Source organism: Rattus norvegicus, chromosome 1, assembly GCF_021556685.1.
Source record: "Rattus norvegicus strain SHRSP/BbbUtx chromosome 1, alternate assembly SHRSP_T2T, whole genome shotgun sequence".
NCBI classification, from domain to species: Eukaryota; Metazoa; Chordata; class Mammalia; order Rodentia; family Muridae; genus Rattus; species Rattus norvegicus.
The window spans coordinates 176,947,501-176,966,288 of record NC_141534.1 but is presented as its reverse complement, the minus strand read 5'-3'; the positions used below and the strand labels follow the sequence as shown (position 1 = coordinate 176,966,288).

At 40.9% G+C, this 18,788-nt stretch overlaps 1 protein-coding gene and 1 pseudogene across 3 annotated transcripts; both read left to right on the top strand.

The window, feature by feature from the left end:
* The first annotated feature begins 2,077 nt into the window (after positions 1-2,077).
* Positions 2,078-16,283, top strand: Tmem41b (transmembrane protein 41B). Of its 3 annotated transcripts, none has more exons than XR_015630455.1 (7): positions 2,078-2,405; positions 6,666-6,783; positions 8,540-8,668; positions 10,667-10,760; positions 11,124-11,551; positions 12,379-12,517; positions 14,750-16,283. XR_015630455.1 is itself a non-coding variant. In NM_001012358.1 (7 exon segments), coding segments are annotated over 7 exon segments (876 nt in total). In that variant the 5' UTR covers positions 2,163-2,284; the 3' UTR covers positions 14,920-16,279.
* Positions 8,222-8,319, top strand: LOC120100367 (U2 spliceosomal RNA; annotated as a pseudogene).
* Positions 16,284-18,788: the final 2,505 nt, after the last annotated feature.

The window sequence follows — 18,788 nt, the reverse complement described above, 5'->3', positions numbered from 1 at the left end:
GTTGGCAGGCAGTAGATCCAGAGTCGAAAGCCAGTCACTGAAGTGCTAACTTTTAATCTCAGCACTGAGGAGAGACAGAGGCAGGTGTATCTCATTTTGAGGCCAGCCTGGTCTACAAAGTGAGTTCCAGGACAGCCAGGACTACATAGAGAAACCGTCTTGAAAAACCAGGAAAAGAAAAAAAAAGGCATTCACTCTGTTTTTAACCTATCATTTTGTGATTATCAGAAAAAAACTTTTTTGAATGAATTAACAATATATAACAAGCTTCTATCAATCAAAAGCTAAGAATATCAGCAGATACTATTTGAAACTTATAGATGAGATTTCCCTCACTATGTTGCAAACCCGTTACCTAATGTTTCTACGAGTATATACATTTTTAAGATTTTATTTATATTATGTTTATGAGTGAGTACCTGCATGTTTGTCTGTGCCCCATGTGTGCTGAGGTTATGAAGGAGGACGAAAGAGGGTACCTGGTCATTTGGAGCTGGAGTTATAGGCAGTTGTGGACTTCCTATTGTGGGAGGTGAGAATCAAACCCAGATTCTCTGGAAGAACAGCAAATACTCTTAACCACTAAGCCAACACTCTAGACCCTGTTTTTGTTTGCATAGGTTTTTTTTTGATTTTTTTTGTTTTTGTTTTTGTTTTTGAAACAGAATTTTACTATGCAGTGGTGGCTGTTCTGGAACTCGAATATAGTCCAGTTTAGCTTGGAACTCAGAGTTCCTCTGCCTCTTGAGTGCTGGGATTAAAATTAAAAGGATACAACATGTTCTATCCTACCAATGCATTTAATAACTTAGTTTTATCCTGTAACTAGAATAAATTCTTATTCCCTTGAGGGTGAGAGTTGTTTTGTGTTGACAACTACCATACTAACATTATTAGATATGACTCCTCTGTTTACTTTTTATGAGTTTTTCCTTCTTTTTAATTTTTTTCTTTTTTTTTTTTTCAGAGCTGGGGAAGCGCACTACCACTGAGCTAAATCCCCAACCCTCTTTTTAATTTTAATACTACACATATTATTGTGTATATGCATGAATGTCATGTCAAAATTGGAGGAAAACTTACAAAAGTTGGTTCTCACCTACCGCCATGTGAGTCTCAGAGACCGAATTCAGACTGTTAAGTTTAGAGACAAATACCTCTACTCACTGAGCTGCCATGCCAACTCTCCAGATGTCAGATTATTTCTTATAAGTGTAACTATTGGATAGGAACAATCCAATTTCCCACTCCCCTTTTTGTCCAAATTTAAAAATAGACTGCCAAGTTGCTTTCACGAAGAAATTCTCCATATTACCTTTGATATCTGCTTTTAAAGAAGATAACGGGGGAAAAAAGAAGTTAATTGGATAGGGGCATAACTCAGCAACAGAATGGTGTGGTTTGCATGCCCAAGGTCTAGGAGTACATCGACAACAAGAACAACAACAACAACAAAAAAATCCTGAAACTTAAAAAGAGGGGTTCTCTAATAGACTTACCAGTGAGAAGCTGGATAGCTCTTTTGAGGGGTGGGAGTAGAAAAATGTCAAGAAGCTATACTTTGGCTCAGGAAACGCCAAAACGTAATGAGTAAGGGTGAGATTTACTTGTGACAGGTGAGTTGATGGCGGGAAAGCATTTGTTTTGAATCAGAAAACCTGGACTCTTAACTCATTTCTGCCACTCTGTGACCTTCGTAGGTTGCACCTTTTCTCTGGGCCCCAATTTTTTGAGATTCAGGTACGTTTGTCTTAGGTTTTAAATTTTAAGCGCTCTTAAGACCACTGTGTTTGTCAATCACTTGCTGCGGAACCTACAGAATCTTCAAGCAGGAAACACCAACTAGTAGCGCGCAGACACTTCCGGTCGGCGGAACAAAGAGTCTGAAGTACTCAAGGCCTCACTTCCGCGTGACGTAAGCTGCGCAGAGAAATCGGTCCTTAGGCCGCAGACCCATGACTTGCCAATGCGACTGCTCATGCGCCCTGCTCGAGTGAGGTGGGCGGGGCCCCGGGAGGGGCGGGGTCGGCCCTGACTTGTCTCGCGGTTACTGGGCGTGCGGGCGCGCGCGAGGCTCGTGGGCGGTTCTGGGCGGGCCCTCACCTGATATCTCTGGAAGGCTCCGCTGACTGTCAAGTTTTCGAGGTCGTCTCAGGTGAGGGGGTCGTGCCGGAAGTGGCTGTGCGGTGCGCCCGGGTGTTGAAAAGGAAGCTGCGGGAGGAGCTTTAATCGTTCAAGGGGGTGCGGCACCGCTGGGAGCTCTTCACGGCCCCCTGCAGCAGCCATGGCGAAAGGCAGAGTCGCCGAGCGATCGCAGACCGAGATGCTGCACTCGACCCCAGCGGGGGACCGGGCAGTGGGGACACAGGGTTCCGCTGCTCCAGGCAACAAAGATCATCTGAAAGGTGAGTGGACCTGCGGATTAGAGTTGAGGCTATCCCAAAGACTAGGATCTCATGGTGCAGGTCGTAGGGAAAGAGGGACCTTTCAGTGCCTAAAGATCTCAGCAAGAGAGTCGTGTACTTGGCAGGGGACCCCACACGACAGAGTGCTAGACTCCTAGTAGGTACTTTCTCAATAGACTTTAGTTAAAGGAACCAGTGATCCCGACTTGTTGTGACACTGAATAGAAATGTTTTTACCCAGGCTACCCAGACAGGTGTTTAAGAGACTTGAGCTTCCATTGCATCCTTTTACAGATGAGTATATTGAGGGCTATGCAGCTACATGACTTGTGTAGAGTCACAGAGCCACACTAAGGTTGTCATTAAGGGCAATGACTTGCCCTTCCAGGTGCCAATTGCAAGTGTCAGAATCTAGCCTGGTGGTGCAGGGCTCTCCGGAGGCAGAGGCAAGCTCGGGGCCAATTTGGTCTTCTTAGCGAATTCCTGTGCAGCCAGGGTTACACAGAAAAACCCTGTTTGGAAAAACCAAAATTTTCAGATCTTGTGTTTTCGTTTACCTTGGTTTGTAACTTAAATTTGTTTGTTTGATATGTTTGCAAACCAAGTTTCTCCGTGTAGCTCTGGCTGTACTGGAGGACTTGCTCTGTAGATCAGGCTGTCCTCTAAGGCAAAGATTCGCCAGCTTCGGCCTCTCAAGTACTGGGATCCAAGGCGGGCACTACAATTTCAGTTTTTTTTTTTTTTTTTTCTTTTTTAAAGACCTTGTCTGTTCCGTAGGCCAAGCTAATTTGGAACTCTGAGATCCACCAGCCTTAATTTTCTGAGTACTGGGATTAAAGGAGTGGGCCACCTGCAGAGATGGATTTGTAACTTTGAAAAAGTATCTGAATTTTAATTTAAAAATTATTTTAATTCAAAAATAATTTTTAAATTTATATTAAAATAATATTAAAAGTTTAATTAAATTAATTTTAAATCTGCTTAATTGGCTGATGTGTGGAGTAAACAAAACAGTTCACCTAAGCGTGGCTCCTTCGAAATGGTGGCACACGCTTTTAATCCCATTATTCTGGAGACAGAGGCAGATGGCTCTCTATTGAGTCAGTCTGGTTTACAAAAGAGTTTCAGGGGGGTTGGGGATTTAGCTCAGTGGTAGAGCGCTTGCCTAGGAAGCTCAAGGCCCTGGGTTCGTTCCCCAGCTCCGAAAAAAGAACCAAAAAAAAAAAAAAAAAAAAAGAGTTTCAGGACAGCCAGGTAAGTTACAAGGAGAAACCCTGTCTCAAAACAAACAAATGAACCAAAAACCAAAACACTCAACAAAGTACTAAGTAGTAAGGAGACCCATTCATAAGGTGCTTTAGCCTTATGCACTAACCTGAAATTTCTTGGTTCTTTAAATATAGTTGTGATTTTTTTTTTTTGTTTGTTTTGTTTTGTTTTGTTTTTCTTTTTTTCGGAGCTGGGGACGGAACCCAGGGCCTTGTGCTTGCTAGGTAAGTGCTCTACCACTGAGCTAAATCCCCAACCCCTATAGTTGTGTTTTTTTCTTTTTTCTTTTTTCCTTTTTTTTTTTTTAAGATTTGTTTATTTAATGTATGTGAGTACACTGTTTCAGACACACCAGAAGAGGGCATCAGATTCCATTACAGATGGTTGTGAGCCACCATGTGGTTTCTGGGAAGTGAACTCAGGACCTCTGGAAGAGCAGACAGTGCTCTTAATTAACTGCTGAGCCATCTCTCCAGCCCTTAAATATAGTTTTAAGGGGGAAAATGTAAGTGCTTTGATATTTGTAATGGCGAAGCATTCGTTGCTGTTCAGCAACTGTAATGATGGCATCCTTTTACATGCCTTTGACACTCACACATCTGAAGTGATTAGAACAAATAGCCATTGAGTTGTTTGCATCTCACTCACACTGCTGTCTTCCATTGCTACTCATGGCCAAAACAGTGGGCTTGTAAGACTATGTAGTGGAGGGCTGGGGAAATGGCTCAGCGGTTAAGAGCACCAACTGCTCTTTGAAAGGTCCTAAGTTTAATTCCCTTCAACCACATGGTGGCTCACAACCATCTGATGCCTTCTTCTGGTGTGTCTGCAGACAACAACAGTGTACAACAAAAAAAGATTTTTTTAAAATGAAAATGTAATGGAAAGGCTGGAAAGATGGTTAGCTGGAAAGCCTCAGTGGTTAAGCACACTGGCTGCTCTTGGAGAAGACCCTGGTTCCCAACATGTACATGTCAGCTCATCACAATCTAACTCCAGTTAATCTAGGACTATCTTCTGGGTGACATGCACTCACCCCCACCCCCACACAAATAATAAAAATCTTTTTAAAAAGTAATACACAGTGGAAATAACTGTCGTACTCTAGTTTGCCTCTTACTTGTATTTGTATTTGGGTATAGATGTAGCTAAATAATTGTCATATTGCTTGAGATGGTCTCAGGTTGGGTGGGTTTGTTTATATTTTGTTGTTGTTCTCCCTTAGAATTAATGATGATGATGATGATGATGATGATACCCCAAACCTTCCAGAGTGCCTTTATGGTGGTTTCTTTTATCTAATGACTTGAAAACCACATTCACATAAGCTAAAGGGTAGAGATGTGCGATGTGCCCCCTGGATAGTGAAGGATAAGGCAAAGGGATGTGGGCCTAGGGGGGACAGGCCTGAAGGTTAGTGTGACCCCTTTATGTGTCAGTAAAGAGGTTAGTTTGTCAGCCATGTTGAGTGGCAGATTAGGCTAGTCTATTTGACATGGTATCAGATTATATTAGGCAAAAGGATGTTTTTTAAAATTCATCTTGTTTATAAATGACTTAATTCTTTTTCCCACTTCTGCCTTTTCCTAATGTTAGGAATTGTGATAAGATTTAGTTTACTTGGTATTATGCTTGTCATGGTGCCATTAGTAGTAACTAATTAGCAAACAATTTTCTAGGATTAGAAAAAACAATTTTTGTTAATTGTAGATAGCACCTGCCATCCCCCAACCCCCACAAAATCAGAGAAGTAAATATTCTAATAGCCGTGGATTGAAAAGTACCTTCTTACAGATTCTGTAACACTTTAGTGAATGGTTTTTGTTCACTTTTAAGATAGTCTCTATGTATCTGGAACTGACCTGGAGATCCCTTTTTCCTCAAGAGTGGGCCACTATATACCAGGCCATGACATTTCTTTGCATAACAAAATCTTATCACTTAGACCAAGTCTAAAGCTCACTGTGTGGACCAGACTGACTGGTCTTCATCTTTTGGCAATAGTCCTGTCTAGGATTGCAAACAGACCACCATCAGTGTGGTCTTTTGTATATGTGAGGTTTTGGGGTTTTTTTTTCCCCTTTGCTTCTTTTCTTGTTTTGGGGTTTGTTTGTGTTTTACCTACATTAGATGCAGGTAGATAGGTTCAAAGGTCACCTTTGATTACATTTTTGAGTTGTAGGCCAGCCTCGTCTACATGAAACCATCTTAAAACCCCCCAAAATGTAGAAGTTCAATATGGTTAATTTTTATTTTTGAGGCTTGTCTGTCTGTCTATCTATCTCTGATTCTTACTGTGTTTCACTGACTGAATGTGAACTCATCCTATGGACCAGACTGGCCCGGGACTTACAGAGATCCATGTGCTTCTGCCTCCCTGAGTGCTGAGGCTCTATATAGAAGTTAGGAAAAAAGTGCTTACAAGAGGCAAAAATTGAAGATGTCAATGAATAGAAACAATTCACAGAGTAAGTAATATCTAGAAGTCTGTTAACATTTAACAAAAAGATAAGACAAAGGAAGTTGATTTTTGTAAACAGATCTTGGAATAGACGGGAGTTCGCTAGTAGGAGTCAAAGTAATTGGGAAAAATGTAGAATTAATGTCTTGAAAGAATGTGTTAATCATTTGGAGAGTGTTATGACAGGATTCCTGTTTGTCGTGATAGCCCATAGTGAAGCAGAGAAAGTATGTGGACTTGTAGGGTGATGAAGCATGATTCTTTCTCAGGCAGTACCTTTGACCTGGGAGAAAGATTTAGACGCTAATGCATTCAAGTGCAGGCATGATTGCTGTAAGAGCTAAGAGCACGTGTCTAATACAGGTGTGGAAAGACAGTAGTATGCATCATAGTACAGACTTACATGGAAATTATAAAGAGACTTATAACTAGGTGGACTGCGTGCTAGCTTTTAGCTTTCATAGAATTACGCAGGAGCATTACCGAATCACAATCATCAGCACTGTTTACTGTATACTTTTTCTTTTCAGAAAAGCCTTGTGTGGAAGCTGGGTCAGCAAGAACGTCACTCCTTATACTGGTGTCCATTTTTTCATGTGCAGCTTTTGTTATGTTTTTGGTGTATAAAAATTTCCCTCAGCTTAGTGAGTAAGTATGCCACAAAAGAAACTGAAAATGTCTAGATATTTTAGACGTGATATGAGTTAAAAGCTAAATTTCCATTAGCAACAGAGCTATTATGGTGCTTGTGTACTAGCTCTTGTCCATATAGCAAGTCCATAAGCACTGTTCAGATTTTCTGGTTGACTTCCTTCTTGCCTTCCTGCCCATTGTTTTTTTTTTTCAGAGATTCTCTTAGCTTCTCTTTGATTTAAACTTTTTGAACATGTAGTTCTGCTGTCTCTACCTCCCTAGTCTGAGATTGCAGGTGTGTCCACCATCCCAGGTTTTGGTCCAGTGTTCCTGTGTGTTAGGCAAGCAAACTACAGCAGATACACCTCAGTCCTCCTTCCTTCATTTCTTTAAGGAAAGGGTAGGAGGGGTGGAGAGTTGGCTTAGCTCTTAAGAGCACTACTGCTCTTCTAGAGGTCCTGAGTTCAATTCTCATCACTTATATGGTAGCTCACAACCATCTGTGATAAGATCCGATGCCCTCTTCTGGTGTGTTTGAAGATAGCAAAAATGTATTCATATACATAAAGTAAATCTAAAAAGGGGTTGGGTAGGCAAATAGTGGTGGTACATAACCTTTCACTACTCCAAGGCAGAGGAGAAGGTAGGTGTATCCCTGAGTTGAGACTAACCTGGTCTCCTGAGGAACGGTAGGAAGGCTAATAGTCCAGATCCAAGGATTATCAAAGGCTTTTCAAGCTAGAAAATTGCCTTGACTTTTATTTTGGGCTTTTATAGAACTAGTTCCCTAATTAAAAAATTGTTTTGCCAGGCTTTGGCAGCACATACATCTTTAATCCCAGCATTCCTCTGAATAGAAGCCCTATCTCTCACCACTGCTAGATAAGAGCTTAAGCCAGGGCTCAAAAGAACATACCTCCACCCACCCAACCCACTGACCCTCAGCCCTTCCCACTACTCCACCAGTAGCCACCTCTTCCTCACAATACACGGGATACCTGGCAGAAATGGTGTCACATGCCCTTGATTCTAGCACTTGGGAGGCAGAATCAGGTGGATCTCTGAGTTTGAGGCAACCCTAGTATTAGAGTTCCAAGACAACCAGGGCTGTTGCATAGAGAAACCCTGTCTTAAAAAACAGAAAAAGCGGGGTTGGGGATTTAGCTTAGTGGTAGAGCACTTGCCTAGCAAGCACAAGGCCCTGGGTTCAGTCCTCGGCTCCAAAAAAAAAAAACAAAAAAACAAAAAAACCAGAAAAAGCCTGTGTGAGACGAGACTAGTGCAGTCTATATAGGGCATTCCGAATCCGAACCAGCCGAGCCTACCTAATGAGCCGGTCTCTGGAGGGAATGAAGAGAGCAGTTTTCCTGAACTTTGACCTGGAATATGTTTCTGCTATATAAAGTTTATAATTCTCAATATAAAGGATTATTGACTTTAGAAACATTACCCAATCGCTTCTCGGCCTTTTGGCTAAGATCAAGTGTAGAATCATTACCCAAAATAATGTTAAATATGTTTTCAATATGTTAATGCTAATGGTTACTTTCTTAATGTTTAATTTAAAATTTAAGCCAATATTAAAAGGGATGTATTTAATTTTTGATTTGTATCATTTTTAATTTTAATTTGTGTATGTTTGCTTAGACTGTTGAGATTAAAATAATGTGAATTTGTCCCTATTACAGATAATTGCTTTGCATCATTTTGATTTTTATCATGGAACTCTCATTTTTATTTTTTATTTTTTTACATTATTATTTTTCTTTAGGGAAGAGAGAGTGAATATGAAGGTTCCGAGAGATATGGATGACGCCAAGGCTCTAGGAAAAGTTCTTTCCAAATATAAGGACACCTTTTATGTACAAGTATTGGTTGCTTATTTTGCTACATATATTTTGTATCCTTTTATCTGAAAAAATATTTTCTAGTTTATTCAAGAAAAGTTTCCAAAGGTTAGAAGTGATGACTGTTTTCCTTTCAAAATGATAATGCAGGGAGCAAAGAGATGGCTTCAGGTAAAGGCACCTGCTAGCAAACCAGCATGGTGTCCTGGGTTTGATGCCTAGGATCACATGGTAGGAGAGAACCTGCTCCTAAAAGTTGTCCTCTGACCTCCACATGTCACTTATGCCCTTACACATACACACCCCAGTAAATTAATATTTAAAATAAATAAAATGGGGTTTGGTGTATTTTGAAACAGGGTCTCAGCCTGGAACAGTGCATTATGGCTGCAGTTTGCCCTCCCTCCATTCTTCCCAGTTCCCCTAACCTTCTGTGTCCTTCATAGCCATTTCACATCTGTTCCCTTCAGAAAAGAGCAGGCCTCCCAGGGATAGCAACCAAACATGGCATCCCAAGATGCAGTAGGACTAGGCACAGACCCTCATAGCAACACAATAGGAGGAAAGGGTCCCAAGAGCAGGCAGCAGTCAGAGACACCTCCACCCCACTGCGAGGAGTCCCACAAGCAACCATAGCATGTATGCAGGGGGCCTATTGCAGATCCATACAGGCTCCATAATGGGTGTTTCAGTCTCTGAGCCCCCGTGAGTCCTGTGGGCTGTGTTCTTGTGGTGCCTCAGCCCCTCTGGCAGCTACAGTCCTTCCTCTCCCTTTTCTGCACGTGTTCTTGAGCCCCACCTAATGTTTGACTGTGCGTTTCTGCGTCTGCTCCCATCAGCTGCTGGAGCAAACTTCTCTAAGGACGAGTGGGCTAAGCACTGGAGGTTGATACATTTTTTTTTTTTCTTTTGGTTCTTTTTTTCGGAGCTGGGGACCGAACCCAGGGCCTTGCGCTTCCTAGGTAAGTGCTCTACCACTGAGCTAAATCCCCAGCCCCGATACATTTTTTAAGAATAAATTATTTGCTTTATTAGGTTATAATTCAACTTTTGCCAGCCTGGAACTCTAGTTCTTCAGCTCTCAAACATTACAGTTCATTAATGCCAGCCAGTCAGTACTCCAGAGGCAGAGTTGAGTGGTTCTCTGCATTTAAGGCCAACCTGTTTAACAAAGAGTTCTGGGACAGTCAGGGCTGTTACACAGAGAGAAATAGAGACACATATAACCCAGGCTGCTCTTAAGCTTGCTGTGTGGCCAGTAATGACAGTAAACTCCTGTCCTTTTGTTTCTACCTCATAGATGTATAGGTGCTGGGACTTGAACCCAGGTCCTCTGGAAGAATAGCCAGTACTCAACCACTGAGCTATCTCTCCAGCCCCTTTATTTTATTCTTTTTTTTTGGCTATAATTTTAAGGTTTTGTATCTTAATTGTAGTGTTCGTTCATTTAACCAGTTTTTTGAAAATGGTAAGTTTGTGCTAAGTTCATGTCTTTTGAGTATTAAGAAGGGTTGGGGATTTAGCTCAGTGGTAGAGCGCTTGCCTAGCAAGCGCAAGGCCCTGGGTTTGGTCCCCAGCTCCGGGGGAAAAAAAAAAAAAAGAAAAAGAGACATTACTAAATTTCCTGGCTGAGCCACCCAGTTTGTCTCTGCCTGGTGCCTGTTGGGGACATTTGTCTTAGAGTTCCTCTCAACATAATCTTACCAATGTTGTATTTATTTGCTTACAGCATTTTATATCATTTGTTAATGGGTATCTAGCTTGGAGCTAGAGGCATTCTGCCTAGCAACTTACTTACCTTTTAGACATTTGATTATGATTTTACATTGTCCTTTACTGTAGGTTGGGTATTGCTAATCCCCAAAACAGATAGCCAGAATCTCTACAATAAACAACTTGTTTTAGTGCAGCTGTGATACCACAAGTAGAAAAACCCACCTGACCTTACTCTGGGGCTATTACCACAGTTTCTGTATTGTAATGTTATGTCAACTTTATATTGTAAAACTTCCACTTCATTATGTTTTAATCCTTAACTTACAAGTTAACAGTCTGCAAACATTTGCTATCCCAGGTTCCATATTCCTCAGTATACTCTCCGGGTTTCTTTATCCCTTCCCACTTGCCTTATTCCTTGTTTGCTTGGTAAGTACATGAAATGAATTTGGAGATATGAAAATAGGTAGAACATCGGGGATGATAATGGCAGCCTAGCTCTGGTGGGCAATCTCCTCTTACGTCGTCAGTTTTCAAGGCGCTAATGTTTTTCTTTTTTTTCTTTTTTTTTTTTTTTCTTTTTCGGAGCTGGGGACTGAACCCAGGGCCTTGCATGTGCTAGGCAAGCGCTCTACCGCTGAGCTAAATCCCCAACCCTCAAGGCGCTAATGTTAATGTAGTTTTGTTCGGTCTCATAAGGAGCTCTGAAGAGTTTGATTTTCCTAGAATGAGGGTCCTGTAGACTTACTTGCAGTTACATTACATAGCCTTTCTTTCTGTTGTCTTTTGTAGGTCAGATGGACTTAAGAGTGTAGTGGACACAGTGAGTCCCTGGGCTGGGGATAGTGTCTTTATGCATAGCTATAGTAGGGGGTGGGAATGGCTTCTTATTCTTAAGCTAAAGGCTAGAAGTAATTACAGGGTTTGGTAAAAGTTTAATCACAAATGCCAGTTTATTTTAACTGATCTTGTTTGAGTTAGTTTGAGAAAGGACTAGATCAAATGGGTTTTCAGATGGGCTAACTTGCCTGGCTCTAAAAGAGATAAATTAAGTAAATGCATCTACAGGAATGAGATGGGAGTAGACAGGATACATGAGACTTCTTGTTTTCCAGTGCTCTGGACTTGGTGCCTCATTCTGCTACATGCTCTCCTACTTAGTTGGAAGACCCGTTGTATACAAGTACCTAACAGAGAAGGCAGTGAAGTGGTCACAGCAGGTAGCTATAAACTTTAGTTTGTTTCTTTGTGGTTCTTTGGTTTTGTCATCATTTAAAAGAATAATGTTACAAGAAAATTGTTTTAAAAATTTGGTATTTGAGAATTTTATACAGTATGTTTTGATTATATTCACATATGGCAAAGAGGAACCCCACAGGATCCTGGGTGGGATCAAATCACAAACAACTCCAAGAATACCTTTCAGTAGACTCTTCCAGCCGAGCCCCACGTCCCCATCGCCATCACCTTTACTAGCTCCAGCAAGTAGAGACCTAGGCTTCACCATTGTCATAGTTGATGGGAGCATTTTTACTTTTAAATCATAGTGGAGAGAATTCTATTTTTATAAAAAGATCAGAAGAAATAATTACATCTTAAAGGAAATATAGAGATTATCCTGCCTTAGCTCCTTGTTTTAGAGAAGAATGTTTTATATTTTACTTGAATTTGTGATCATTTATTTATAAAACATTTGTAAATCTGAAATCTCTGGCTAGACTTTCAGTTTAGACTTTGAATCTAGTGCCCTTTTTGTTACTAGATTTACATACACACTCTTCTTTGGAATAGCTGTTTTGTATATTAGTGACTTTGCCAGTTATGCAGATAGACAAGTAATTAGTGTTTACTCTCCAGCCTCTGGTCCTTGGTCTTGCATGTGGTAAGCAAAAGTTATACCACTGAGCTATATCCCCAGAAAACATACATTGTTTTCCTGTTGGGTAAATTGTGATGTGTCTTGGGGGAGAGTTTAAGGTATTTTATTTAAACAACTTACTTACTTTGAAGATTGGTCTTAACTGATAATTTTTTTTTCTTAAAACAGGTAGAGCGTCATAGAGAACATCTTATTAACTATATTATATTTTTGAGAATCACACCATTTCTGCCTAATTGGTTTATTAATATTACATCTCCTGTGATAAATGTACCATTGAAAGTGTTTTTTATTGGCACTTTTCTAGGTAAGACCTCTGACTCATGTTGTCTGACAACTCATTGGGTGCATGTCCTATCCAGCTGGCCTAGATTGCCTGCTGTTTGCAAAATCACCAGGACCATATATAACTCTTGGGGACAAAGCCTGGCCTAGATACATAGCTTGTTCAGTGTGTTGTAATGTGTTACCTCTTTAAAAATGAGCACTTTCTACTAGATATTATTTTAATAATGTGAGATTAAGCAGAACCCCCTCACCGTAATTAAGTCTAGGGGAAACAAGATCAACATCAAGGAATCGATACCAGATTTTGAAATTAAGTGGACATAACAGTTCACTTAAGAGGGTTGAGCACGTGCCTACTTACCAAGCTCTGGGCTTGATAAAAAATTTTTTCTTTTAAATTAATTTTGTGACTTTCACCTTTCTTTAGGAAGACTATTGTTTTTCTTTACATTTTAAATTGCTTGAGGGGTTGGGGATTTAGCTCAGTGGTAAAGCGCTTGCCTAGCAAGGGTGAGGCCCTGGGTTCAGTCCTCAGCTCCAAAAAAAAAAAATTTGCTTGATTCAGCTTGTAGGTTTTTTATGTATTGAATATTTACTAAAGCTTAATGTTTAATGCTTGTGAGGTCTTTTTTTTTGTGGCTTACTTGTTTTTGTTTTGTTTTTTAAATTATTTTTAATTATGTGTCTTTGTGAGAGTATATGCATGTGGATGTGCTAGCTGGGCAGGCCAGAGGCTGGAGCTCTGGGCATTTGTGAACCACCCCGCATAGATGTTGGGAACTGACTGTCCTCTACAAGAATAGCCAGCTAGTATTGTTAACCACAGAGCCATCTTTGTATCATAAACTGCTGTGTCTGCTCAGACTGAGTGTCTTCCCACCTCCTACTTTTATTTGTCTATGTTGGAGGTAGAGCTGGAACCCAGGACCATCTGTGTGGTAGGCTGGGCTGGGGCGAGGGGGTTGGTAGTATGTATGTGGGCTTGAGTTATGGCTTCATGCATACTGGGCACACACTCTACCATTAAGTTAGACCCCGGCCCTGTTGTTTATCTGTTTTCACTTTTTACTCTGAGACAAATTGATTAGGCAAAGCTTGATTTCCTGCTTTAGTGGCTTACAGCAGTTGGAATTACAGTACTCACTTTTTTTTTTTAAAGATTTATTTATTATAAATAAGTACACTGTAACTGTCTTCAGACACACCAGAAGAGGGCATCACATCCCTTTATGGATGGTTGCGAGCCACCATGTGGTTGCTGGGATTTGAACTCAGGACCTCTGGAAGAGCAGTCAGCGCTCTTCCAGACAGTTACAGACAGTTGTGAGCTGCTATGTGGGTGTTGGGAATTGAACCCAGGTCCTCTGGAAAACTAGCTGGTGCTCTTAACTGTGGAGCTATCTCGCAGCCCCGAGAGTAACTTTTAAAACATTAACTTGCTATGTAGACCAGGGTGACCTCGAACTTAGAGATCCTCCTGCCTCTGCCTCCCAAGTTCTGAGATTCAGTGTGTGCCACCACACCCAGCCTGGTTTTTTCCTACTTTTGTGTTTGTTCCAGAGATGGAACTCAGATCCCTAGGCTTCTTTCCGAAACAAGTGCTGACTCAACTGAGCCATCTGGCTTGCCTTGTTCTTTTGAACATTAAGTTCAGTTTAAATTGAGACAACATGGAGAGTTTTGATCTTGGTGCACGTAACAAAGAATTCACTTTACCTAACACACAGCTGTTGGGAGGACTGAGTGAGCCATGTAAGGTATGAGGAAGAGTAACATCTAAAATTAATTTTCTTCCATGTTATCCTTGAGTCTGAGTCAGGTAATCTTATCATTTCAAAATATAGTCCAGTGAATGCTGGTGTCATGAGCGTTTAATTCAGTGCCTCCTGCGTGCTGAGTACCTACCTGCTTTAAATGCCTGATCCTTTCTTCACAATGCAAATAGCTGAGTTCCTGAAAGACATTTTATGCACACAGAGATTTGGTTTTTTAAATATGGTTTGGGGTTCTGGAGAGATGGCTCAGTGATCAAGAATACCTGGATTTGGTTGCCACATGGAGGCTCACACCTGTCTCTAACTCTAGCTCTAGAGATCTGATGACCTCTTCTGGCCTCTATTGGCACTGCATGCACATCGTGTACTTACACATACGTGTGCACAAACATGTGAACATATGAAAATGGTGGTTTTCCTTTATTTGACAGGCTGCCAGTGCTCCTCACTCACTGTTTTTTTGTTTTTTATTTTAGGTGTTGCACCTCCCTCTTTTGTAGCAATTAAGGCGGGAACAACTCTTTATCAGCTCACAACAGCAGGGGAAGCTGTATCCTGGAACTCGGTATTTATTCTGATGATTTTGGCTCTTCTTTCTATTCTGCCAGCCATCTTCCAAAAAAAACTAAAGCAGAAGTTTGAGTGAAAAATCATGGCTTTTTGTTCACCACCACCATCACCCCAGCTGCCGACACCACCACCATCATCTCAGGATCGGCAGGTGTATTCATTTTATGTTGGAAATCATCTCTTCAGTAATTGAAAGAAGGATTTGTAAAGTAAAATATCCCATGAGATAGATAATGCATGTATGTGGCACGGGAGAACAGAAATTGGCATGCTATGAGAAGTGCTGTCATCTGACCTGTGAGAGATACCTTCCACATCACTGTTCCAGGATTGGCTCTGAGACATCATTCATAGTGGCGTGGTTTGGAATTCTTACTCTAAACGATTCATTTAAAGTGTTTTTCTCCTTTTTGTTTAACTAATGACTAAAATAGTGAACTCAGGTACAGTGGAACATACTTATAACCCCAGCTGCTCAGGACACTTAAGGCCAGAGTATTGCTAGTTTAAGAACGTCACAAGACACCCTGTATTAAAATAAGGAACAGTGGAATTAAATAAAATAAAAATTCAGAGCACAAACTGAATACTTGAAGCAAAAATGAGTTTTTCATTTTCTTTCTCTTTTCAGACAGCACTTTCCATAGGCCAGCGAATGTAGCAAGGATGGGTTATTTAAGTTTTCCTTAGAAATTTGCATCATGGATTAGTCTGATAATTTGAATTCTGGCCAGTCTGTTTTTATCCTTTTTTTTTCTAGGTTTTACAGTATTTCCACCATACATATAGAAAAGGAGAATTATATATCTGTATCATATTGGTGTTGATAATGTATATTAAGATAATGATATTTTGTTACAGTGTCTTTATTATCTCAAAAGGGGTTCTAAAAGTAAATACTCAAAGCATATACTTTTTAGACATTAATTATTTTATACTGAAACAACTGACAGTAGGACATTAGTGATTAAATCTAGTTTCTTTGTTCCAATGACTGTAAAATTTGCCTCAGTTTTTGTCTGCTCATTAAAGAATGTATTGTAATTACCTTTCATGCATGATACATCTTCAGTTGCTTTGTTGCCTTTCCTCTGATGGCCTCCTTTGGGGCAGCACTTGATTAGTACACTTTCCCAACTGCAAAGCTTCTACCCTCTCACCTCGACATGGTGATTGGTGTCTCCACCGTTCCTTGGAAGAGACTTAGCTGCTTACGTATGTCTCCTGTTCCGTGCCAGGACAAACCACCTGAAGCATAAAGCACTATGATCCCAGTTGGCATGTCGAACAATTGCTTTAGTGGAGTGGGAAGTCCTAGTGTTTATTCAAAGTCTGATCATCTCAAAGCCTGTTTCTCCTGCAAAATGTGGACTAATCCTTTTTTGTCACAGTATTAACATGTGGATATATTACAAATACAAGGAAGACAATACTGATCAATACTGTAGTTTGTCTTGTGTCCTTTTGTGTGAAATTGTTATGTCTAGCAAGTTTTCTTTCTTCATGACCAAAGACTGAGTGATAAAGCTCTTGTTACTTTTAAAGCTTGGATTTTGGGGAAAGCCTGCTGTTTATTTGGGTTGGTTATGGTGCTTACTCAGTGCTGAGAGTATTCTCTCCATCCTCTCGTACATGAACTCTTTCCCTTTGCTTTGTTTTTCCTCCATTCAACAGGAGCTACCACATTAGTTGGATATATTTTCTTCTCCCAGTAGAGAGTAACCATTGTTTTAACATTTTACCCTTGACTGTCAAGAAAGAACTTGGACGAAGCATTGTGACTACTGCCCAGTGCTTGGAAGGCTGAAGCAGAAGAATAAGGAGCTTGTGGACAGCTTGGGTGCCTGAGGCCTTGTCTCAGGGAGGAAAAACTCAACTCAGCAGTAGATTGTACCCCACAACCACCTGTATGTCACCTGGTCATGGGCACAGACTTGACAATGACAAATGTAGGTAGTCCAGCTTTACACACGATCCTTTATCTTTGGTGCCAGAGATGAATCCCAAGGCCTTGCACCCTAGGACTGAGGCTTGACCACAGCCACGAGAGATTTCCTAGTAGTCCCAACAGACCATCCTACTGTAATGGAAAGGTGAGCAGCTAGCTAACTAGTCAGTCCACACTTAGTCACTTAGTCTAGCGTGACTTTCCTGGAGCTTTGCTACCTTGAATGTAATATACCTATGATCTTAATAAATGTAAACTAGCTGGGTGGTGACAGTGGTGCATGCCTTTAGTCCCAGCATTCAGGACGCAGAGGCAGATGAATCTCTTGAGTTCCAGGACAGCCAGGGCTACACAGAGAAAACCTGTCTCAAAAAACCTAAATAAAGTAGGTTAATTAAATGATGTCAGATAAAATGAAGAGTACAAGTACACTGGAGAAACACATGCTTCTGTTTTAGTTCATCAAAGTGTATTTTAAAAAAACATCCTGGTTAAAAAATTGTTTTAATTTTTATATAATTATTATTATTGTTGTTTTGAGTTTGATTTTTCAAGACAGGGTTTCTCTGTAGCCCTGGCCATCCTAGACTTGATTTATAGACCAGGCTGGCATCTAACTCACAGTGTCTTCCTCCAAAGTGCTGGGGTCGAAGGCGTGTGTCTAACTTGGTTTTTTCTTTATTTTATGGCCATGTGTACACTGTTGCTTGCTCTCTAAAGGCACACCAGAAGAGGGCATCAGATCCCATTACAGACGGTTGTGAACCACCATGTGGGTGCTGGAAATTGAACTCAGGGCCTCTGGAAGAGCAGCCAGTGCTCTCAACCACTGAGCCATCTCTCCAGCCCCGAATTACATATTTTAAAAACTGGAAATAACTTTCCCACCAGTGATGTTTGACTGAGTGATCCAATTTCCCTATTTAGCAACTATGTTCATAATCGACCAGAATGGAAGCAACCCAGATGTCCTTCAATGAATGAGTTTTTAAAGTGAAAGAAAGTTTTAAAAAGGAGTTCAGTGTGGTAGTCCATTTAGAATCCCAGCCCTCATGAGGTAGAGGTAAAGGGAATAGGAGTTCAAGGCTAGCCTGAGGTACATAATGAAACCCTATCTCCCGAACCAACAAAACAATCTTCTAGTATCTCAGTCTCTTGGCTTCCACTCAGTAGTAAAGCTTTCCTAGCATGTCTTAAGACTTCTGGGTTAACCTCTGTCGGGAAATACAGTCAGAGAGTAACCATGGGCTAAGTGAAAATCTGTCCTGAGAAACAAAGGGGGCTGGAGAGGTGGCTTTTCTGCCTCTCAGATAACCATGATTCCTTTAAGAATGGAAACATGGCCCATGGCAAGTAAGGCTGGTCTGACTTCCACAAACTGATAGTGTTGGAAGAAAAGGAAGAGTACAGGACTTTGGTTTGGTGGTAGTGTGCTTGCCTTGCATGTACTGTGCTGCCCTAAGTCATACAGCAAGAGAAGAACATGATTTGAGTAGGTGGGAAGGGTAGCCAGCTGTGTACCTAGTGACGTAAGAGAGCCTGGGTCTGGAATACATCAGTTTCTTCGTCTGAAGCCTGATAGCATTGCAGAGCCCAGGCTGTCAGTGTTCTGCACTCAGAGAAGTGCTGTTGAAAACATTGGCGTGGGAAGCCCAGACAGCTGAAACAAAACGGTGGTGGTGGGTGGTGGTGGGTGGTGGTGGGTGGTGGTGAGCTCATGTCCTGCAAACTCCAGGTTGGCCTATTTTAAATAAAGGTTTGATGAATGCCTACAAGGTTTGTGTTGTGGCTTTGAAATTGACCACAGGTAACAACATAGTCTATCATCACTGGTAGTAGTATAATGGGACAGTTTGATGTATGTTTTTGGAGTTGATTTTGAACAGCTAGCTGTATTCCAGATCTAATAAGCAAAAAAGGGCGTAAGGAAGCAATTTTAGGTGTTTTTTAGAAGTATATCAAGGTTGGGGAAATTTCTTATAGGTTAAGAGTACTTT